Below are 21,250 nucleotides of genomic sequence, written 5' to 3'. Positions count from 1 at the left end.
CATGCAGAAATGACCTTTGATACCCGAAAGCTGACTCTTCATTCTACCAGATTAAAGGCCTAAAGTCAATTTTAAGATTATATTTTATACACTGATTATTTTATTCTATATCTATAATCTCAGATTTAAAGAAACATATATACTTTTACTTTTAATTCCAGTGATTTTGGAAAATTTTTCTCATTGCTTCTAGACTCCTAAGGTTTTCTAATTTTTACTTGAAGTCACTTGGGAAAATGTATTTTCTCTATTTTTTTTTATTGAGTTACTGGAAATAGTAGAGTTTTATATTTTTATACTCTCAAATCCTATTGACATAATGACCTGAAAACGAATGTTAATTTGGTGCTAATTATGTTTCTGGAACATGCCCAGAAAGTTTCTGCCTTAGCTTCCTTGATTTTGTTTTCCTTTTCCCCCAGATGTCCACGTGGCTGTCCCTCCCACACCTTTTATCAATGGTCCCCTCATCCACGGCCACCGTCTTCCACAGTGAGCTCTTTCCAGATGCTCTCCAAGCCCCACTCCGCCTCCTGTAAAACTCGTGATCTCCTGACGTTAGACGTTCGTGTGTTTGTTTGTTAGCTGCCTGATGAAGGCAAGGAGCTTAGTGGTGTCCTGCCTCTGCTGTATCCTTAATGTTGAGGGCGCTGCCCGACTCCTGACAAGCATTTAATGGATATGTGTTTAATGCCTGTGCTACGGCGCGTTGGGCAGTGTGCTAAGTGCTTCATGTGCGTTCGTTCCTTCAGTCCTTACAGCAGTCATAGCTGCAGCTGTAATCATTATATCACTGAATGACACGATTTAACACCAGACGTCTAGTGACTGCGTAAGCCCGGCCTGGAACGCAGGTGTGGTTAATAAGGACAAGCTCTTAACCTCTCTGTCATTCTAACAACGTACCTGAAGTAAAAGTCGGCTTTTCCTGAATAAAGCTTCTGACGTGAGTTCTGATACGCTATTAATTTAAATTTTGTCAGTTAAAATACTCGTGTCTTCAATTCATTTAATTAAGTAGCAACTATGGAACAGTAAAGATTCCTGGAACTGAACTCACATAAATAGATAAGTTATTATTACTTCATATTAGATGAGATAAATTATGTGAAACAGACATGTTTTATACTTAAATATTCATTGATTAAATAGAGAAATAGCATGTACTGGCATTCAAAAGCAGTTTTTCTTCCCCCTTTCCACTTTTCCTCTTGATATGTCATATTTTCAATGATCATTTTGTGAATTCTCATTTTATTTTAAAAACATGTAAGCGATAGTAAGTAAAATTTCAGCATGCACATTTAGGACACTGTCTTATGAGTGATAGTTGCTGTGCATTAGGTCAGCTATTACCAAAGGCCATTTATTAGACATTGGTAAGCACTATACTGTAAAGTGCACATTACTGTATAGTAGATATTGTATGTTTCCCAAAAGATCTTAAAAAAAGAGGAAGCGTTACGGGAGTAGAAAGTGTTACTCAACTGTAATGCGTATAAACGTGCATTTACACCTTTCAGTTCTGGGGATATTTAAACACTGCTATAGAAACTTGGTCAACACTCAGACACACTAGTGACTTATGTTTGTCCACGAAGGCTTTTGTTGACCAGTTGGATACTTGCTTAGCACAGAAGGGACAGTTTGAGAAGAAGGTCACCGTCTCCGGTCACTGTGAAATTGCTCAGTCATTACCTGAACGGCCTAGCCCTAGGTGGAGGGCGGGAGGGGCCAGCATGGCCGCCATGAGTGAAAAAGACAGGCACGGTGTGACACGTCCTGAGTGGGCTCTTGGTGCGTTCCTCTATGACCTGCAGAACATGACTTCACATTGAATTCCAGCACAGGAACAGCTGGCACAGCGACCAGATGTGGTTTGCAGATTAGCTGATGCCAACCATTCTCCTTCAGAAGGGCCTGCCTGCGTCGCCCGGACCCCCCACCCCCCACTCTTCCCACCTGCCTGACACACGGGCTTCTCCCCAGCTTCTCACTGGACATGGCCTTAGGGCAGAAGCCCCAGCTGACCACCCCCAGGGCCCCCTGCACCGTCACACGCACGGCGTACGTTTCAGCGGAGCGCTTGGTCTGGCCGTCTCTCAGGCTGTTCTGTGTTCTTCTCCAGCTCTTTTCTTCCCCAAATATTGATTTTTAAAGGACTTCAACATATAGGGTACCTGAAAAAGCTGACCTTCGGGTGCCTGACCTGCTGCAGGAGGACGGTATTGGGCGTGACAGAGGGAGCCCTGTGGCTTCACTCTTCTCTCTCCAGTGGCAATTTCAGAGAACTTGCAGTTTCATGTAACCCCTTCTGCCCCAGAACACAGAGTGGAAAGGAAGCCCCAGGTGGTAGGTTGTCCTGCAGGAGATGGAGAAGGTGATGTGCAGTCTGGACCTCACCCGCCAGGTGCCTCTGGGCAGTGGCTCACAGACATTGTGGTCCACGGGGATTACACAGCCATGATGGAGCTGTGAGTAGCTAGCTGCCCGTGGAGAAGCTGAGATTTATGCATGGACACTAGGAAAGCCTTGATACAAGAAAGCAGTCCCCGGTGAATCCTAATTGGTAGAATGATGGGGCTTTCATTAGATGATAAAGAAGCAGATGATTAGGATGGAAACGATTTAGAAGGGCAAAGACTAAATGAAGTACTAGCTAAAGTTGGCAACAGTTTCCTAAGGAGGATATTTAAGATTAAACACTTATAGTTAGATCGTATGATTTAAGGTTGTAACACCTATTCAAAAACTACAAGTATTTATGAGGGAAACTATCAAGTGCCAAAACTGATCTAATTGTTGAGGTCATACAAGTGAACAAAACAGAAAAAAAAAAAAATTCCTGCCCTGAATATTGTTACATACTCCATTTCAGCTGAGTATTTTGATGGGTTGATTAAAAATGCCACTAAAAAGAGTAAAACAATTTCATTTATTAAAGTATTACAAAGAAAGACACGTACTTATAAGTGAACAAGAAAATTATTTTATGAATGTATTTGACAACTTTAAGGGAAAAATATTGCAGGAGAATTAGATTCCTAACTTGCTCTATGTGAAATGCAGTACTATGTATGCATAAAATGTGGCAAATGTGCTGATGTCCTATAAATATTTTCCTAATAGTTATCGCTCTAAAAAATATAATCATTAAAAATAATATTTCCCGAAGCAAGGGGAAAGATGGATTTCATAGAGAGCTGGAAACCAATTTTAATAAGTCAAGTTAGAGGTCAGGCTTCAAAGCTGACAGTGGGACACAAGGCTGTGATGGAGTGTCAGGTGTGGTGAACTTTCCAGGAGAGTGACAGCTGGGGCAAATGATGGGACGAGTACAGATTGTCAGTGGGAATGTACCAAATTAGTTCCTGACTGCACAAATCCTTCAGATATACTTTTTCAAAGTTTGAAATACTTAGAATGGAACTCTGAGAAAATTAATTCAAAATTAAGTCAACAAATATTGATGAAAACTACATTGTTTAATATCAGCTATTCAGTATAAAATGTAACAAAGTATGAACATGTAACGTAAAGGTATTATAACATATTTTTTTGATGAAGTCTTTTCTCCTAAGGTTTTCTAATTAATGTCGTTACTGTTAGAGTGCCTTAGGAAATTTCCCATCTGAAATTCATGATCGTCTCTAAGACCAGGTTCCTACAAATAGACTCATTAGGGAGAGAACTCTTAGCCTGTAGGAGGTGTGCATGTCTGTGTGCAGTTCTGTCAGGTGACCTTCTGGGCAATGATGCGCCTATGGAGTTTTAAAAGCCAGACCATCTTTTATCTATCTTTATTTAAGAACTGTTTGGAAAGTAAATGCCAATATTTTAAACGTTGATTGTTATATATTTAGTTAATCAGTGCATTGTAGACTGATTTTTAGCTAATTATTTTTAAGTAAGTATCAAGCAACTGAAAAGGTGACTAAAGTAATCTTGTCACATTTTTATATGTCAAACTATAGCTGTTAGATATGGTGCTGCAGACAAACCGATAAGCAAGGGGAGGAAGGTTGTTTCCATGGTCAAGGCATTCCCGACCCTGTGAAAAAGACAGATCTGTAAGTCAGTAATTACACGAAAGTAAAGCAGCATTAGGAGTAGGCATCCTTCACATCGTTGTGTCAGCATCCATGGCAAGGGGGGTTGTATTTCCGGGGGGCAGTTAGGAATAGCTCGTCTTCTCCTGACTCCTCCAGCCCTGGCCCTGGCTGGAACCCTGCTCCCGTTAGTGGGGCAGCTGACCCTCTCGGAGCATCACCTGACCTGCAGCAGTGCTCCGCCAAGAACAGGTCGAGATGGGAAGGGTCATGGCTAGGATGACGTCAGGGTGGGTGCTGTGATGCCTCAGGAAAGTGAACCTGCACCCCTGACTTGGGAAATTCATTTCTTCTGCTCTCTTCTCAGACCCAGGTTAAATTATTAATGTTGAGACTGGAGTTCAGGCTGACATTTGATTTCCAAAACATCTCTCTTGATATGGGGGGTGGGGAATGCCTTTATTTTTATTTTTTATATTTTTTGTAAACTTTTTTTTAATTAAAATTTACTGGGGTGACAATGGTTAGTAAAATTACATAGGTTTCACATGAACAATTCCGTAATACATCATCTATATATCACATTGTGTGTTCACCACCCAGAGTCAGTTCTCCTTTCTTAAAGAGGAAGTCAGTTGAAATATTTTTGTATTCCAAATTTTGTCACGTTTGTTGGGTCTGTCGTTTCTCTGATTTGCTTGGTCTTTGCATGTTAGGGTATTTCCTATTTTCCTTTTAGAGTCTCCGTTTCTGTTTTCTTTCTTTAAATTTTTATTCATATTTGAAGTTCCCATTTGCCATGCTGTAAAGAAATTGGCACCGTTTATTGTAGAACAGAATATAAAGTTTGAAAGCGCCTGTGGAGATGATGTGTCCCCCCATCTCATTTAAAGTGGAAAGGATGAAGCTGTGAGGGTGGGGCGTACTTACTCAAGGTCACACAAGGTCGGGCCTACTGGAGACCTTGACTCTGGGCTCCTGAATCCCACTTCACTCTGCTTTTCACTCAAGTGCAACCAAATGTGTATACAGACTCTCTGAGTCCCAACTGCATTTGAAGTGGACTGATTTGACGTGACACTGTCGTGGTGCTAGCATCGGTTAGGGCATTCTGGGAATGGCAGTGCCTTGGTACATGCATATAACACCGATTTCCAGTTTAACCTTCAGATACTGAATGAGGGTCCTGACGGCTGAGCAAAATGCACTTGCCACATTGAGGGCATGAACCATCGTTTATCATAATTGTCAGATGGATAGCGGACTTGAACTTCTGCGTGCATGTCGTGTCTTTGCCGCACAGGCGACCCACTGTGGGGAATGACACCGTCTCTCTGTGTTTCCAGCTAGAACGTGTGGATCAAACCTGCGTGGGCCCAGTGGCATCATCACCTCCCCCAACTACCCAGTTCAGTATGAGGACAACGCACACTGCGTGTGGGTCATCACCAGCTCGGACCCAGACAAGGTGAGGCTCGCATGGCCCCTGGGCAGCTGGCGCAGGCCAGGCCTGTCTGACGGGCACTGGGAGTGTCAGGGTCCCTACGCTCTGTCGTTTGCGTCGAGCAGCTCACGCTGCATGTGTCTGTACACCCACACTTGTCAGAAAGCCAGTGTAGGATCCAGCTATAAAGTGCGTATTGTCAGAGCGGTGTCTGCTGATGGTTCTGGGCTCACACTGGTGCTGTCTTCCAGTTTCACTCAGATATAATTGGTGTATAATATTGTATTGGTTTAAGGTGTCCAGCATAATGATTTGATACATGTATGTGTTGTGAAATGATTACTGCAACAAATTTCATATGCATACATTACCTCACATAGTTAGACATGTTTTTCTTGTCACGAGGACACTTAATATCTACTCTCTTCGCAACTGTCATGCACACACATAACGCAGTGCCATTAGCTACAGTCACCGTGCTGCCATTACATCCCCAGACTTACTTATAACCGGAAGTGTGTACCTTCTGACCGCCTGCACCCACCCACCCTCCACCCCTGGCAACAGCCGTTCCGCCCGGTTTTTATGAGCTCAGCCTGTTCTTAGGTTCCACATACGAGTGGGATCGGACAGCACTTGCTTTGCTCTGGGCTTTCCTATTACACACAGGGGAGCTGCCGGAGCCACCATTGCTGCTGTGACAGGCTCCCCGTGCTCTGTTGTCCTTATCAGTGTGTCCTGGGCCACCACCTCTGCTAATCCAGACCGCACATGCTCCTCAGTGACTTATTGACGGAACTTCCATGACAGGCCCACTGTTCGCCCGGCCCTGTATGTGCATTCACTTCCCTGAGCCTCAGCCCTCATCTGTGAAAGATAGAATATAATGATTGTATTTGATTCCAAGGGTGCTTGTGAAGACGACATAAATGGATACAAGTGCCTAAGTCAGTGAAGCATAGTTTCTGTGATAAGCTATTTGCTCTGGCAGTGGTAACACAAACACACATATGACTAACAGAACACAAATTACCCATGATTTGATAACCGTTTACCTAGCCCTTGCATTAATTTTCTCATCAAAAGAAGACATTTATTTAAATTTGTATTAAAATATGTAGCATATTTCTAGTTTAGCGATAAGTCTTTTATTTTGTTCTGCCTTTATACACTTTTAAAAAACTAGTATGTTCTGTTTGTGTGGTTCCCAGCAAGTTCAGTCATATGAATTGAAATTTGGAAAAGTCCTCATGGACTTTGGGGAGGAAGTATGAAAACAATGGAGTTTCTTTGTCTTGGGGACACATTCAGTGTTGAATTGAATTGATGATAAATAACTTACATCCGTTTTCACAGGGTTCCAAATACAACGAGGTGTTTTATGTTACAGGGGCAGAGATGTCACTGGTTAAAAGTGTGTGGGGCATTTGCAAAATACCTATTTATTTAATTTCACAATTTGAAGGCGTCGCTACCTCTTTTCTTGGATGCTTTCTTTGAAAAGAAAATACATCTAAAAGGAACCAATCGTGTTAAACCAAGGGAGTGAGTTAGTGAGCCAGTGAACGTTTGTTGTAGTTCTGTGGGTAGTCCGTGAGTCTGTCCCAGAGGGAGGCCGTGGGAGGGCAGAGCGCAGCCCCCGACGTGCTGCCTGGGCACCTGCACGCCCCCCACACGCTGGACCCACCGCCCTGGCTCCCTGCCCTCCTGCACGGCCGCGGGGCCAGCACCTCCCTTCAGCTGCTCCCAGAGCCTCACCTTCTGCCGGCGGCTCTGCCACCTACAACCAGTGACACCGTCAGGAGCCCCCTTAGTCAGCGTGACACAGGCAGGAGCCTGGAGTGACAGGGACTCACTCCACCCACGGAGGACCATGGTTCTCCCTCCAGTGTGTGCCAGGCGGCGTGTTCTGAGGTGCGTTTCCCATGGCTCTGCAGACCACCCCGCAGGCCTGAGCCGACTGCTGCTGGGGGACCGCTGGGAACCGCTGGGGGATCACACCCGGTGGTGGGCCAACTCTTATCTGTCCCTCGTCTCAGTTTCCTTCGGATCATTCCCCAGGAGAGGAGCTGTGAGCAAAATGGTGTTCTAGGGGACAGCCACGAGAAGACAGTCGCAGACACCGGCAAGGATGAAACCTCTTCCGATGGCCTTTCATGTTGGGAAGGGGAACCTGCAGCGACGGCTTGAGGACAGGTGGCAGGCAGAGCAGGAAAGCCCTGCGCGTCCCCAGTGTGAGCTGTCAGACCAGAGCAGGCACCTGGGCGTGGTGAAGGGAAAGTTCCCAGCGGTGTCAGCGCCGTCAGCAGGCCTTGGGGATGGGCCAGCCCGGGACTGAGGGGCAGTCATTTTAATTTATAAATTCTCGAGAATATTTTTTTCTGATGAAAATGACTGCTTATGTTTCACAGATTTTTCTTTATAAAGAATAAGTACCGGGCCGGCCGAGTGGCGCGTTGCTTAAGAGCTGGCTTTGGACGCCAGAGGGCCCCGGTTCAGATCCCACATATGAGGGCCAGTGACACTGCCCTCCACAACTAAGATGCTGAACAACAGCTCAACCTGGAGCTGGGCTGCCGTGAGTCGCCGGCGATGGTGTAGGCTGCAGCCCCTGTGGCAGTGGGCTGCTGTGAGCTATGGTGTGTGGCTGGCAGCCGGCGTGAGCTGCCAAGAGCCACCGTGAGCGGCCGTCCAAAAGCCGGCGACCAATCTGTCTCGCGCGGGAAGAGCGCGATGATGGTGCCAACTTGGGCCAGTGAAGCGACGTCCTATACAGCTAGACTGAAGAACAAAACAATAGCAACTTGTCTGTTCCCCTTCCCCCAATTCCCCAATAAAATATTTAAGAAAAAAAACCAAAAAGAATAAGTACCAGCACCAAACTACCATTTAATTTAGTAGAATTCTAGAGAAAAAGGGACCTTGAAAATGCTAAAGATCACCTCCCTCATTAAAATAAAAATGCCTAAATAGATATATACACATGTGAGAATACATGCACCCACACAATATTTTGTCTGTCACTGTGTGCTGGTATGGGGCCGTTCACTCATAACAGAGTCTAAGTAACAACTGAGAAATCTACTGGGTTTGTCCTGTGTCAAGGCCATGGACAAAAACCATTTTTACAGCAGAGTACATTTTAAAATTAACTTTATACTACCCTGATACCTTTCCATGAGTGAGGAAAAGAAAAAAAACATTAAGGGAGGACCAAGGTGATATTTGAAGGGAGGTCAGCTATTTTAATTGCTTTCAGATGAAACATAAATCGGTATCAATGCACAGAACTATACTGACTTATCTTTTATTACCTAGAGTTGTAGGCCACCTTGGACTGGTCCGTTTTTGGGTGTTGCCTTCTTGCAATTGTTTTGTAATCTTCAGAAAAAAACTCTTCTGAAAGTTGGCCATGTTCCTATCTCAAGACCCGCCCTGGTCCCCCTTGAGCTAATCATGCTTGGGTCCCTCCCACTCAGCCAGAAACACTCCAGGTCGGCGTGCGGTGGGATCCAGGTGTCAGATGCCACGTTCCATTCTCAGCCCCCCGTGACATCATGACCTGTCCGTAGCATTTGACACAGCTGATGACAGTGCCTCTCGGGAACACTGGCCCATTGCCCACCTGCTCCCCTCTGCCCCTTCTCTGATGCCACTAAGTCCCCCTCACCTGTCAATGCTGGAGCCCTCAGCGTCCTCCTGGTCCTTTCTTCTCTCCACCTCTTGTCACCCTGGCCCTGGAGCTAGACATACTGTCATCCATGTGCTGACCTCTTCCAGAGCTTTCTCCAGCCAGGCTTCTCCTCTGAACTCCGACACGTGTGTCTGCTTGTCTACTCGACCTCCCCCGTTCCACATCCAGCAGGCGTCACAAACACCACAGGCTCACAAGCAAAACTCTGGATTTTTCTCTCAAAACCCGTTCCCACCATCATCTTCTTAGAAGATGGCAGTTCCTTGCTTTTCCAGTTGCTCAGGGGGCGATACTTTATTGCCACTTCTGGCATCCGTGAGCAAGCCGTCCGTTCTCCAAGCCTGCTGCTGGTCCCGCCCCGGTCTCGGCACCTGGGTGGCCGCAGCTGTCTCCCACCCGACTTCTGCGCTTCTGTTCTTGCCCTTGTTTGGTCTACTCTCCACAGAAAAACTGGAGCAATTCTTTTAAATCACTTTGCCTAGGCCATCTCGGGGCTCAGTGATCACGCGGTACCAGTGGGGTAGGGGGGTGCCCTGCGGGAACAGGATGCCGGCGCTGGCAGCCCCGCCTCTTAATTCTTCAGGGGAAATTATGAATCTAGAAATTCATGCATCATCCTCACTTTTATTTTTTTTTCCTGGAGGAATGAAAAGCTTTATTGTTAGAGGAAAAAAATTATTCTCTTTGCTGTCAAGTATATACAAGAACCAATGATTAGAAGTTTCTATACAAGGGTGAAATTACTTATACTCAATCTTTTTTTTTTTGACTTGTATTCATCATTTGTTATTGGTATATATTGAGTATTACAATTTTAATACAGTTTTCCTTTTTTAAAATGTGCATACATTTTTTTGGCACCCTTTGTATATACCATATCTTCTTTTTTATTTATTTTAGGACTGTCTTGCTTATTTTTTTATTAAATTATTTTTTATTATGAAATACACATTTTTTAGAATTAGTTTCAGCTGTACAACACACTGCAATAGTTATACTTTTTACCCCTCGAAGTGACAACCCCCCTTCCCCAATCCGCCGCCCCATTTCCCCCCAATATCATACATATCATCCTCACTTTTAAGTGTTGGTTCGGACACGAAACACCGCGTGGGTGGGATTGGGTCACGTGGCCCCCAGTTCTGCACACTTTGCATAAAAATTGCCTGGCACAGTGTCGCATGAGCGTTCGATGCCTTTTCTCTAACATGGATATATTACCCCAGTGAATAAACAGCCTTAATGGAAGAAATACTCATCATCTACATCCAAGAAAAGCAAAAACAGCATCAACCATGAAATATGGGACAGGAGGCTGTTGCATTAATTAAAAAGTGTTTATTGGATCTATAATATCTGATCAAATTTGTGCCAAGTGCTAATGGAAGAGATGTCTTTAATTGATTAAGTGTTTTTCTTTTTTATTTCTTTCCGTAAATCTGCAGCTACCATTGAGTAGTTTAAAATTTTGATTCTTGATAACACGTGAAGTGATGTATATTTTGCGCACTGATGAAGCAGTGCAAATCAGTCGAGTCTGCCTGAAAGAACAGTTTCTCCATCAGTGCCATTAAAGGGAATGCAGTTCCCTTCATGACACCATCAGAATGGTATAAGTATTTACAACACACACACAAATAGTAGGTTTTCACAATAGATGTGTGAGTAGGGGCTTGTCCGCACGCTTGTGAGCCACTGTCTGAAGCTCCTGAGGAGACCATTGAAGCACGTCTCGCCTCGGCGCCGCCAGCCAGCAGGATGGCCGGTTGTGGAAGGCGGCGGGTGTCGTCTGTGGGGCTGGGGCCTGGCACCCCCCTGTGTGAGACAAGCACACTGGACAACAATAGAGTCTCACGTGGGATGGTCGGGATACGAGCCGTGTACGGAAGTCGGGTTTGTCTCATTGTCCCCCAGTGCTGCCTGCGGGGGTCCTCAGTAAACCCTGACCACTGCCACACTGGCTTCATTTCTCAACCTGGGCTGTCATCTGAAGCACAGAGCACAGACAGCGACGGGATGGCTAACTCCCCACAGAGGGCATGTGACGAGCACCATTCAGGATGCTGGGGGACGGATTACCCAGTGGACACGGTGGCTGCTGTGGGGCGCAGGCCAGAAGCCTCAGGGGCAGTCAGTCCTAGACCGGACGTCCCCTCCGAGGGTAGCATATCCTTCTGGAACTCGGTGGTACATTTCTGAGCACTGCCACTAGATGGTAGCGAGAGTTCACACTTCCCAAGTAGAGTTGTTATTCATTCGCACTGCGTGTGGTGAGGGTCAGACCCATTTATTGAGTTTCTCCTAAGAGCCAGGATCCTTGCTCATGTGGTGCTGCTGCAGGGGAAGCCGGGTAGCGCCCGTCAATGGGGAGGGAACCTCTGCTCAGCGTCACCCGGCCCACAGGTGACATGTCTTCTGACCCGAAGCCCATCTCCTCCCACCATTACACACGGCGGACTCGAGAGGGACGGAATTCCAACAACCTCCCTGAGGTGTTTAATCCACTGACGCCAGAAGCTGCTTGGGAATGTGTGGTCAAGAAATCGGGTAACTGGAGTCCAGCTACACATCACTCAGCACCCTGACTAACTCGCCTCGCTTAGAATGTACACTGACGCTTCCAGAGCTGCGAGGCCTGCAGCCCACGGCCTCTCCACGCCGCTGCTGAAAGCCGCGTTTTCGTTATTTAGCGGCGGTCTGGGAGTCAGAGCTTTGTGGAGCAGCAACAACAGTATCGGCCGTTCATCGAATGTTTTCTGCACCCCAGGCTGCTTATTTATATCGTCTCACTTAGCCGTCATGGGCTCCTTAACAGGTGTGACCCCGAGCCATCCCCTTGTTACACGTGGAGAACGTGAGAAGTAGAGAGAAGAGCGATTTCGCCAGGATCTCACACACGCTGGAAGGGTCGTCGGATTTCAGCCTCTGCTAACTTATCCTGAAGCGTCTGCACCCGACTAAAACCGGCCCTCACACAGTCACACCTCCGGGGAGCCCGTCCTTGTGTTCTGCATCCGCGCATTCCAGGGTCCCCAGAGAGGGGCGAAGATACTGAGAGGATCATGTCCTTCTGCCAACTGATATTCGCTCTGTCTCCAGACACCCGTGGCTGTTCTCATGAGAACGTGTGCGATCTGATTAAGATCACGGTCTGTACAGCCAGGCAGGTCCGGCGTCAAATCCTAGCTGCAGTCGCCTTGGACCTCAGATCATCAGGGGCCCCCCACCTGTCTTTAATTCCAAAAGGATGTTTATAATGAGTCCTACTCTACAGGGCAACTGTAAGAATTGAAAATAATATGCTCATCACCTAGCACAGCAGTGCAGGGCACACAGTAGGTACATTGATATTGCTACGCAGCACAGGGCATACAGTAGGTACTCACAGTGATATGCTATCAGTGCTATTGTTATGAATTTTACATTGGAAAAATCAATCTAGAATCCTTCTTGGAGTGAGCACTGTATTTGGACGGATATGTCTCAAGTTTTGGTGTTGGAAGCTGGGACCCTGTGTGTGTGAGATGCCTCCAAAATTTCAGCAGAGGCAGAGAACCCCATCTGCCTGAAAGATGAAAGAGCATTTTGTTGACTTCTGTCAAGGGGGCTGGGAGTGGAGAACGGACAGATGGGGAGATGCGGAGGAGGGAGCAGGCACCTCCCAAAGGCCCTCACCATCTTCAGGTAAGGTGAGCCGGGCCTCTCGGAAGAGTTTGCTTGGGGAATAACTTCCATGAGACACGTCACACCCAGACCTCACAGGGCCGGTCTTCATCCTCCAAGTCTGTGTGACAAATCACCACCAGCTTGGCAGCTTACCTGTGCGTCGCCACCCCTTCTCATCTCCTAGTTCCTGTCGGCAGAGAGCCGGCACGGCGAGGCGGGGTCTCTGCCCACACGCTCCCCGCGTGACACGAAGGGGCTGGCCCAGCCCAACGCTCCTTTGGAGCTTAGTGGCCTCTTGGGGATGCATGCAGGTTGGAAAATCCAGCTCCTTGTGATTGTAGGGCTGAGACCCCGTTTGCTCGCTGGCTATTGGCCAGGGGTCCCTCTCAGCCACGTGAGGACCTTCAGGGCCAGCCCGGTGACCATCTCATGGTACAGCAGCCATTTCTTCAAAGCCAGCAGGAGACTCACATGGCACAGGGTAACCAACTGAGTGACCGTCCCATCAGCTTTGCCACATAAAGTCACAGACTCAGGCTAGAGGCTACCCCACCCCTCTCAGGTCCTGTCACACTCAGGTGTGTGCACCGGGACCATGAGCCTGAGTGGCCTCATGAAACTCTGTCTATAGCACAACCAAGGAGAGGCTGTAACATCTACAGGTACGAGCCCAGAGGCAGAGGAAGCCGTAGCAATTCAACACTTAGGAGTTTTTTTAAAATTGTGGGAAGGCTTCAAACTGCTAGACTTCAAAATTGAAGGCTAAACCAAATTTAGTTAGATTTACAAAAACATGTAGTGAGGCTAACATCTGATTGTCACTTTTGTTGTCACTTTTGTCCTCCTGACTCATGGTCTTCCTGTAGTGACTTGTCCGGGTGTACAGAAGGCCTCAAGCACCTCCCGAAGTCTGAGTAGCCATTCTGGGCCTTTGGTCACTGTCCTCTCACAGCTGCCCTAGCTCCCGTAGTGGTGGCCTGTGCACAGAAATGCATTCAGGCCACAGAGCAGCGTGTGTCTTCATATGGGACCCACAGGCACCATCCTCAGTGACTTTCATGGAAAGGGAATGAAAGAAATCCAACTGAAAGATTCTGGGCGCTCTCAGCCCCGTGCCCATGGCTTGCTTACAAAAGGCTTGAATGGTAGGAGTGGAGAAGGTCCTCCAAACAAGTGTTTCCGAAGATCGCTCGGCTGTGGCGCCATCCAACATCCACAGGAAATTCTTGGGAAACAGGACTCACGGGAACCACAGACAGTAAGAGAGAGCACACTAACTGGGAAAGCTTTGCTTCCAGGTGGCGAAGCCAAACACGCCTGTCACTCGTGAGCCCTGGTGAGGGTATCATCAGTGCTGTCCCCGCGGTCTGGGGCAGGTGGTCTGTCCAAAGCACAGGACGAGGGAGGGGCGTGGACAGCCACGCCGAGGGGGCAAAGCCAAGCCTTCACATGACAGGCAACAGTGAAGAGTGGAGTTTAATTCCAAGGTAAAGGTGGAGGGGAGGACGGCGCTTGGGAAGCAGGGGCTTCATGGGCGAGTGAAGCAGTTGAACGCAGAGCTTGGGGACCACCCGGAAAAGCTGGATCATCACGGGGTGGGGAGGTGACGGACAGTGGAGGACAAAGATGCTTTGCAGGCGCTTGTACATGACAACATGAGTACATCGGAAGGGGATATGCTCTCCAAAGCCCTGTGATTGTAAAATAATTACATGAAATGGCTAACTCGATAACAGTGGTGTTTATCCGTAGAATATCTTCCTGCTGCAAATAGGTAATTGAAATATAAACGATGCAAAAAACGAAACATTTCGTTTGTACTGTCGGCCGGCAGAGAACCGCTCTTCCCACTGGTGGCCCAGAGGCACGCGTGACGGCTGAAGAGCTTGCTGATACGTCTGTAGGATTTGGAGTTTAGGTGTCTCCAGACTGTTATCTCTAAGCATGTAACGACTCAGGAAAGAAATGAATTCCCTACTTGGCAGGTTGTATGATAAGGACTAGGGGTGGGAAATACGGAAGCATCTCTAGTAGCTTAGAGTTCCGTTGGGGGAGGCTGGCACATCGGGGGGAGATTCCACGGTCATGGAGTAAGTGCTGACAGAAGAAGCTTAGCACCCCGGAAGCCCATGGGGACTCACAGCCACCCGAGGGGCTCTGCCACCTTCCGAGAGCAGGGCGGCTGGAGGTGCCTGCCTGGCAGTGGGGTGTCCCGTCCTGTACAGAACAGGACCGGAAGATGTCTTTGAACCATTAAGGACACAGCCGACTAAAGGCATCTGATTGTAGTCTGCTCTTTCTGTAAAATTTTGGACACGTAATTCAATCTTTAAAGTCCTTCATCTGGAAAATAATTCCTCCTGTGTTTAATCGATCTCCCATACTGAGATGGTTGCATAACGTTATGATGGGAGCACTGTCTCCTGTTTATGTCAGAGTTTTACAGAAATCTTTACCACTAAAACTTATTATTCAGTTAATTGAGTTGAGTCCAAGGCTATCTATAAAATGAGATGGTTGTCATGACATTCTGCAAGAAAATGCTTTGAAAGTGTGCATGCTATAGCATGGTAATATATTTGGTAATGATTTATCATTGATTAAAAATATATCTGAGGGGTATAAATGTCTAACTATTACATTGTTTTACACACCTGAAGCTAATAAAATTTACATACAGACACACACACACACACACACACACACACACACACACACACGGTACCAAAAAATGTATACACATTTTAAGAAAGAAAAAAACTGTATTAAAATTGTAGTACAATGAATGACACTAGCATTCATTTGATTAATGCTACCTTTTGAGTGAATGTCATACTACACATTGCTACCTAATTCAATTCAACTTCAAAAAGTAATACATAAATAACATCTTTTAAAATGTGTACATTTTTTGGGCACCCTCGGTGTGTGTGTGTGTGTTTATAAATATATCTATATCTATCTATCTATCTATCTATCTATCTATCTATCTATCTATATATATATATGTATATATATATAGAGAGAGAGAGAGAGAGAGAGATATCTGAGTGTAAAATATAGCTTTTGTGTAAGATGCTACACTGTGTGCTCTGATGACTTTAAACATTAATCAGATATGAACCACGTGTCGAGATGTCTGTAGTATTCATCATTACATACACACAATATATATCACACTGTTGTATTATAAACAAATTATCTAGAATAATGAAGAGACTATTAATTTCCATAAGTATAATTGCCAACTAGTTTCAGGGTCATACGCTGTCAATCTCTGGGGCCTTCAAGCAATGATAATGGAGTTCTATTCAGTGTGACTACTTATCAGCTCATGTTTTCTGTGCACATACTCAGCTCTTAAGTGAAATGGCTTAAAGTCCTGCTCTCTGAGGTTAAGGATGGGATACGGAGAGGAGGCGGATCCAGGTGAAGACATGCCAGGCACACGTCTCTTGGTAAATGAAGGGGAGAGTCAGCACAGACTCAGCCTTTGCCCCCTCACTGTCTCCCCCACCCCCGTACACACACAGATTAGGACACAAATGTGTGCCACCAACCAGACTCCCCAAATGGTGATAACATCCAGCACCTTCTTCACTGGTATGTTACCTGGAGTGGACAACCCTCACAATGGCGCCAAGACACAGATGGGACCCAGACCAATTCGCTTGGCACAGCTGGGCTCCCAGAATTCCTGGCTGTCTTGCTGTTCATGCTACCCTTCGGACATTTTGACAGTCTCACAGGGTCCGCATTGTATATTCAATTGTTGGGACCACATTTATTACGTAATAGTAGGTAGGGTACCTGTAATATTTGCAATAATACATCTAGTAATAGAAAATACATTTTGTGTTATATTTTCAGATGCCCTAGTAGAAACACATCTAAGCACGTGCCCCCCGGGCTGATACTGGAGGATTATTTCTGTGGTTTCCTCAAACTGTCTGAAATATTTGAAGGACAAATGCCATCTTGTAGGGTGCTTCCTATGAGCACGACACTGGGATGGAGAGATGAACAAGACAGTTCTACACTCACTGAGTTTATAGTTTTTGTTAGAAGAGAGGTGTGTACATAAATGACCTTCATGTAAGGTCGAAATAATAAGTGCCGTAAGAGTGCCACAATGATCTTGGTGAGAAGTGCCTGCAGTAGACTGAGATATGAGAAACTATTTAAAAAAACAGCTTTCAGATATATCCAGGAACACAATTCAAACTAGAAATGATCGTCATAGGTACCATGTTTCACACGGGCAGGTCCTTTGTTAAGCACGTTTATATGCTCTTCATCCAGTGCTGTCAGCAGCCGACCCAGTGAGCGCTGATGCTCTCCCCGTCCCCCACTGCTCTCCTCCGTGTTTCTTACAGACCAAGGCATGTTGCAGACAAAGACCTTATCCCAAGGTCACACAGCCTTCATTGGTGGCATCAGATCCAAACCCAGGCCTGGCAACCCAACATGCTCTTACACACAAAGCTGTGCTGTTTCCCAGAAACGTCACACTCGTGGCTGTGCCTGCATGTTCTGTTTGGTTGGTTTTGGTGGGAGGAGGAAGAGGAAAGGGTCCATGCTGTTGGCAAACCGGACCACACAGGCGGATGCTTCCTGGGAAATGGACTTTGATGCTTTCACCCCAGGAATGATTGACATTGAAAAGGTCCAGTAAGGCTCCAAGAGCCTTGAAATACATATAGGGAGACGGAGCATCAGTACCTCCCTTGCTGCAGCTTCCAAACAGAGGGGAACTTGCAGAGAACCCTCAAATTCAAGTTCTCAGGATATTCTGAGTTAGAGTTCCTGACTGATGGTGTGTCTCTCTGCTAAGGGCTGAGTAGAATTAACAAATAAACGATCTCCTTGGTAAATAAAGGCTATCAGAAATGGGAGGAACCCAAAAAGTCCCTTCAAGTTAGATGAATTACAATCACACATTAAACAACAACCAAGCACCATGTAAGGGAAAGGCACTAAGGTTTACTACTACATCTGCCTTTTATTAGTCACGTAATTAAAGGTAAGGGAGAACCCCCTACCACCTGTGAAGTCCCCAGGACTGATTAAATCAGAGTCACCCATCTGCTATCATGTATCATCCATCCATCATCTCTCTATTTATATATTTATTATCCTTGTATACTGCCTGGCATACAGTAAATACTAAATATCCACACACAAAAAATTAGCCTTTCCCCTGGAATATTATAATCATGTAGTTCTACCTTTGGACAAGTTGGACCCACTCCAGCAGCCTGCTCCCCTGACTCTCCGCACCCCGCTCCCCTGACTCTCCGCACCCCGTTTGTCTCCTGGGAGCGCTCATGTTGACAGCCTGGCTCTATGGCTCTGCTTTCTTTCCAGAATATCTCTTGAAAACCATTTGTTTGCACTCCATGTAACAACAGCAAACTACATTTTTTTCTCAAGGACACATAGAACATTCTCCAGGATAGACCATATGCTAGGTTACAAAACAAGTCTTAAAGAACTTAAAATGTTCAAAATCATACAAAGTCTCTTTTTTCAATCACAGTGGAATGAAATTAGAAATCAATAGAAGAAAAACTTGAAAATTCACAAATATGTGAAAATTAAACAACACATTCATAAGCAACAAATCAGTCAAGAAGAAATCACAAGGGAAACTAGAAAATACCTTAAGACAACTGAAAATGGAATCATGACACACTGAAACGGGGAGCAGCAAAAGCAGTGCTAAGAGGGAAATGTATAGTTATCACCAATCACTTTAAGAAGATCACAAATCGACAGCCTAACTTTGCATCTTCAGGAACTAGAAAACAGAAGAACCAGCTAAATCCAAAGCTAACAGAAGAAAAGGATTAATATGGATTAGAACAGAGACAAATAAAATGGAGACTAGAAAACAACAGAAAATCAAGGTAACCAAGTGTGAGTTCTTTGAAAACAGCAACAAATTTGACAAACATTTAGTGAATATGGAAATTGTTTGTTTTGGAACTGGACAATCAAAATCTATTATTGGGCCCCATTCTTCTCATTGTCATTGATAAAATGTCATGAGAAAACTAACAAAAAAGACCTAGGCACATCATTATTAGGTGTGCAGCTGTATTGTGTATATATTTGCAAAAGTCGTTTCTGTGACTAGAGAGGCCGTGCGTTTCACTAGCAACATGCTCTGCTCCCCCATCTCCTACAGCTGACGCTGCCCGTTAAAGCTGACACCCCACAGGCTGTTGAGACTGGGGTAACCCAAGGACAGGATTACATAGAAGGGGAGAGAAGATACACGGATCCATTGTGTAGGCAATTCTGTGTGGGCAAATCAACAACTACAGCTTTCTAAGATGTGTCTCTAAACATGAACGGGTCGAGGAACTCCAAGGAACTGGTTTTCCCCAACATAAGCACCGTACTTTTGACAACCCATGAACTGAGAATCAGAAAGATGTGTATTCTCACCCTGGTTCTGCAAATATGTCACAAGGTCCTGGACCTATAGTTAATTCTCAGAGCTTGAAAGTCCCCTTTATGTACGTGCGTGTCTGGATCACATAACCCCTATTTCTCCCTCTAAACCAAGTCTACGATATTGTGTAAGAATTCCTGCTGGATTCTTCAGTTATGAGGTACAATTAAAAAAATGCAGTGAATGTTTAAATGTTAAAAATATATTACAGTAAAAGACACATTGTCATTAACCCCCCTCAGTGTACTTCCCCACACTCTGAACACGCTTATCCCCTTGTTCTTGCCACTTTCTGAAGCAGCTCTGGAAGTCCTCTTTTGTGAGTGTCTTTAGTTGCACTGTCGTGGCTGCCTCGATGTCCTGAATAATTTTGACTTTGGGGAAGAGTCAGGAGTCACACGGTGCCAGATCCGGTGAATAAGGTGGATGAGGACACACCGTAATGTTTTTATTGCACAGAAATGTCCATATACCAGAAGCGATGTGTGACATGGAGCGTAGTCATGGAGGATGAAGTAAAGACACTAACGAAAGAGGACTTCCAGAACTGCTTCAGAAAGTGGCAAGAACGGTGGGATAAGTGTGTTCAAAGTGAGGGGGAGTATTTTGAGGGGGATTAATGGCAATGTGTCTTACTGTAATAAAATTTTTTTAATGTAAACGTTCACCGTATCTTTTGATCACACCTCGTAGTGTTTCCTTTCCCCTCTTCTGCATAAAGATCCATGTACGTTGAGAGTGAACTGCTGTATCTTGAATTAATTAATTGGTACAATTGGACAATCTTGTAAATGTGCAGTCATGTGCTTCTTGAAAACTGTGTATTTTGCATTCTTATAATTAGCACCAAAAACCACAAAAAATAACTTGCATTGAAATGTGAGCTACTGGCATTTTGTATTTTAGAAACACAACTCTTGACTTTAGTAGTTTGATTCAAATGAGAAAACTTGAATCAATATTGTATGTATCACCTTAAGATCATAATTTTATACTTTAATGAAATCATGATAAGTTAGTTTTCCAAGAAGTCATATGTTCCATTGAAAGTGTTTAGGTTTCAGCATTTATTAGCATGAGCTTCTTCCATATGTCCTGTCAGGAGTGACAATGTCCGGGGGTGTCTGAAGACGTGTCAGTATGGCTGCATGCTGTCACCTTTCCCCTGTCATGCTATTGTCTGAGGCTTATATTAGTTATCATATTCTTATAGATAAATGCAAATCAAATGCACATTTATAATACATAAATAGTATTAAAACTTGAATTAGTCAGCATCCCTATATTTAGAGAACTATTTCTAGAAATAATTTTATCCAGGTGTTTTGTCTGTCAGTTTTCAGTTTGAGGGAAAGAAATAGTCCATGTAATTTTACATCCAATATTTCCACCTCTCAGGTTTCCAAACCACGTGGATATTTCTCTCAGGTGTGACCACTCTGCCCCAGAAAACATTTAATCAGTTAATAGAAACTTGCAATTGGAACCCAAATCGTATGTTTTTTTCAGAGTACTGAGACATCGGTCACTCCCTGATAAGTGTTACGGGAGTAAGATGGATACTGTGAGGAAGAGGGGCTCAGAAGATCCCTTAGGAAGCGTCTGTTCCCCCAGCTTCGGAGGCTGGAGAGAGAAGCGGAGAAAGAGGCTCAGCTCTGCCGACACACCCAGCCACCCTCTGCCCACCGTGGGTCTTTCCGGCCCACTGCTCTTAGACATTTAATGTCATGTTATTCTCACCTTCCATCATGTGGCCATTAGGAGAGGACAAGTATTTTGTTATTCATTTCTAGCAAAACACCAATTGTATGCAAAAACCTGGTTGCTAGAATGCATTTCTACCGTTTTTCACAACAGATAGTTCAGAATTCAGCATTAATTTGAATGTGCCACAAATCAGATGTTAATTCCACTAAGGGATTTAACTATATGAAAGA

At 45.2% G+C, this 21,250-nt stretch overlaps 1 protein-coding gene across 1 annotated transcript in view; it reads left to right on the top strand.

The window, feature by feature from the left end:
• CSMD1 (CUB and Sushi multiple domains 1) overlaps positions 1-21,250 on the top strand; it is a 1,699,370-nt gene that overhangs the window by 1,224,134 nt on the left and 453,986 nt on the right. The window contains exon 10 of the mRNA XM_019652695.1: positions 5,396-5,517. Coding sequence (XP_019508240.1) covers positions 5,396-5,517 — 122 coding nt within the window. The remainder of the gene's footprint in view (positions 1-5,395; positions 5,518-21,250) is intronic.

This window comes from Hipposideros armiger, unplaced genomic scaffold, assembly GCF_001890085.2.
Source record: "Hipposideros armiger isolate ML-2016 unplaced genomic scaffold, ASM189008v1 scaffold_185, whole genome shotgun sequence".
NCBI lineage: Eukaryota > Metazoa > Chordata > Mammalia > Chiroptera > Hipposideridae > Hipposideros > Hipposideros armiger.
Note: the sequence above shows the minus strand (reverse complement) of the source record. Positions and strands in the feature narration are given on the sequence as shown.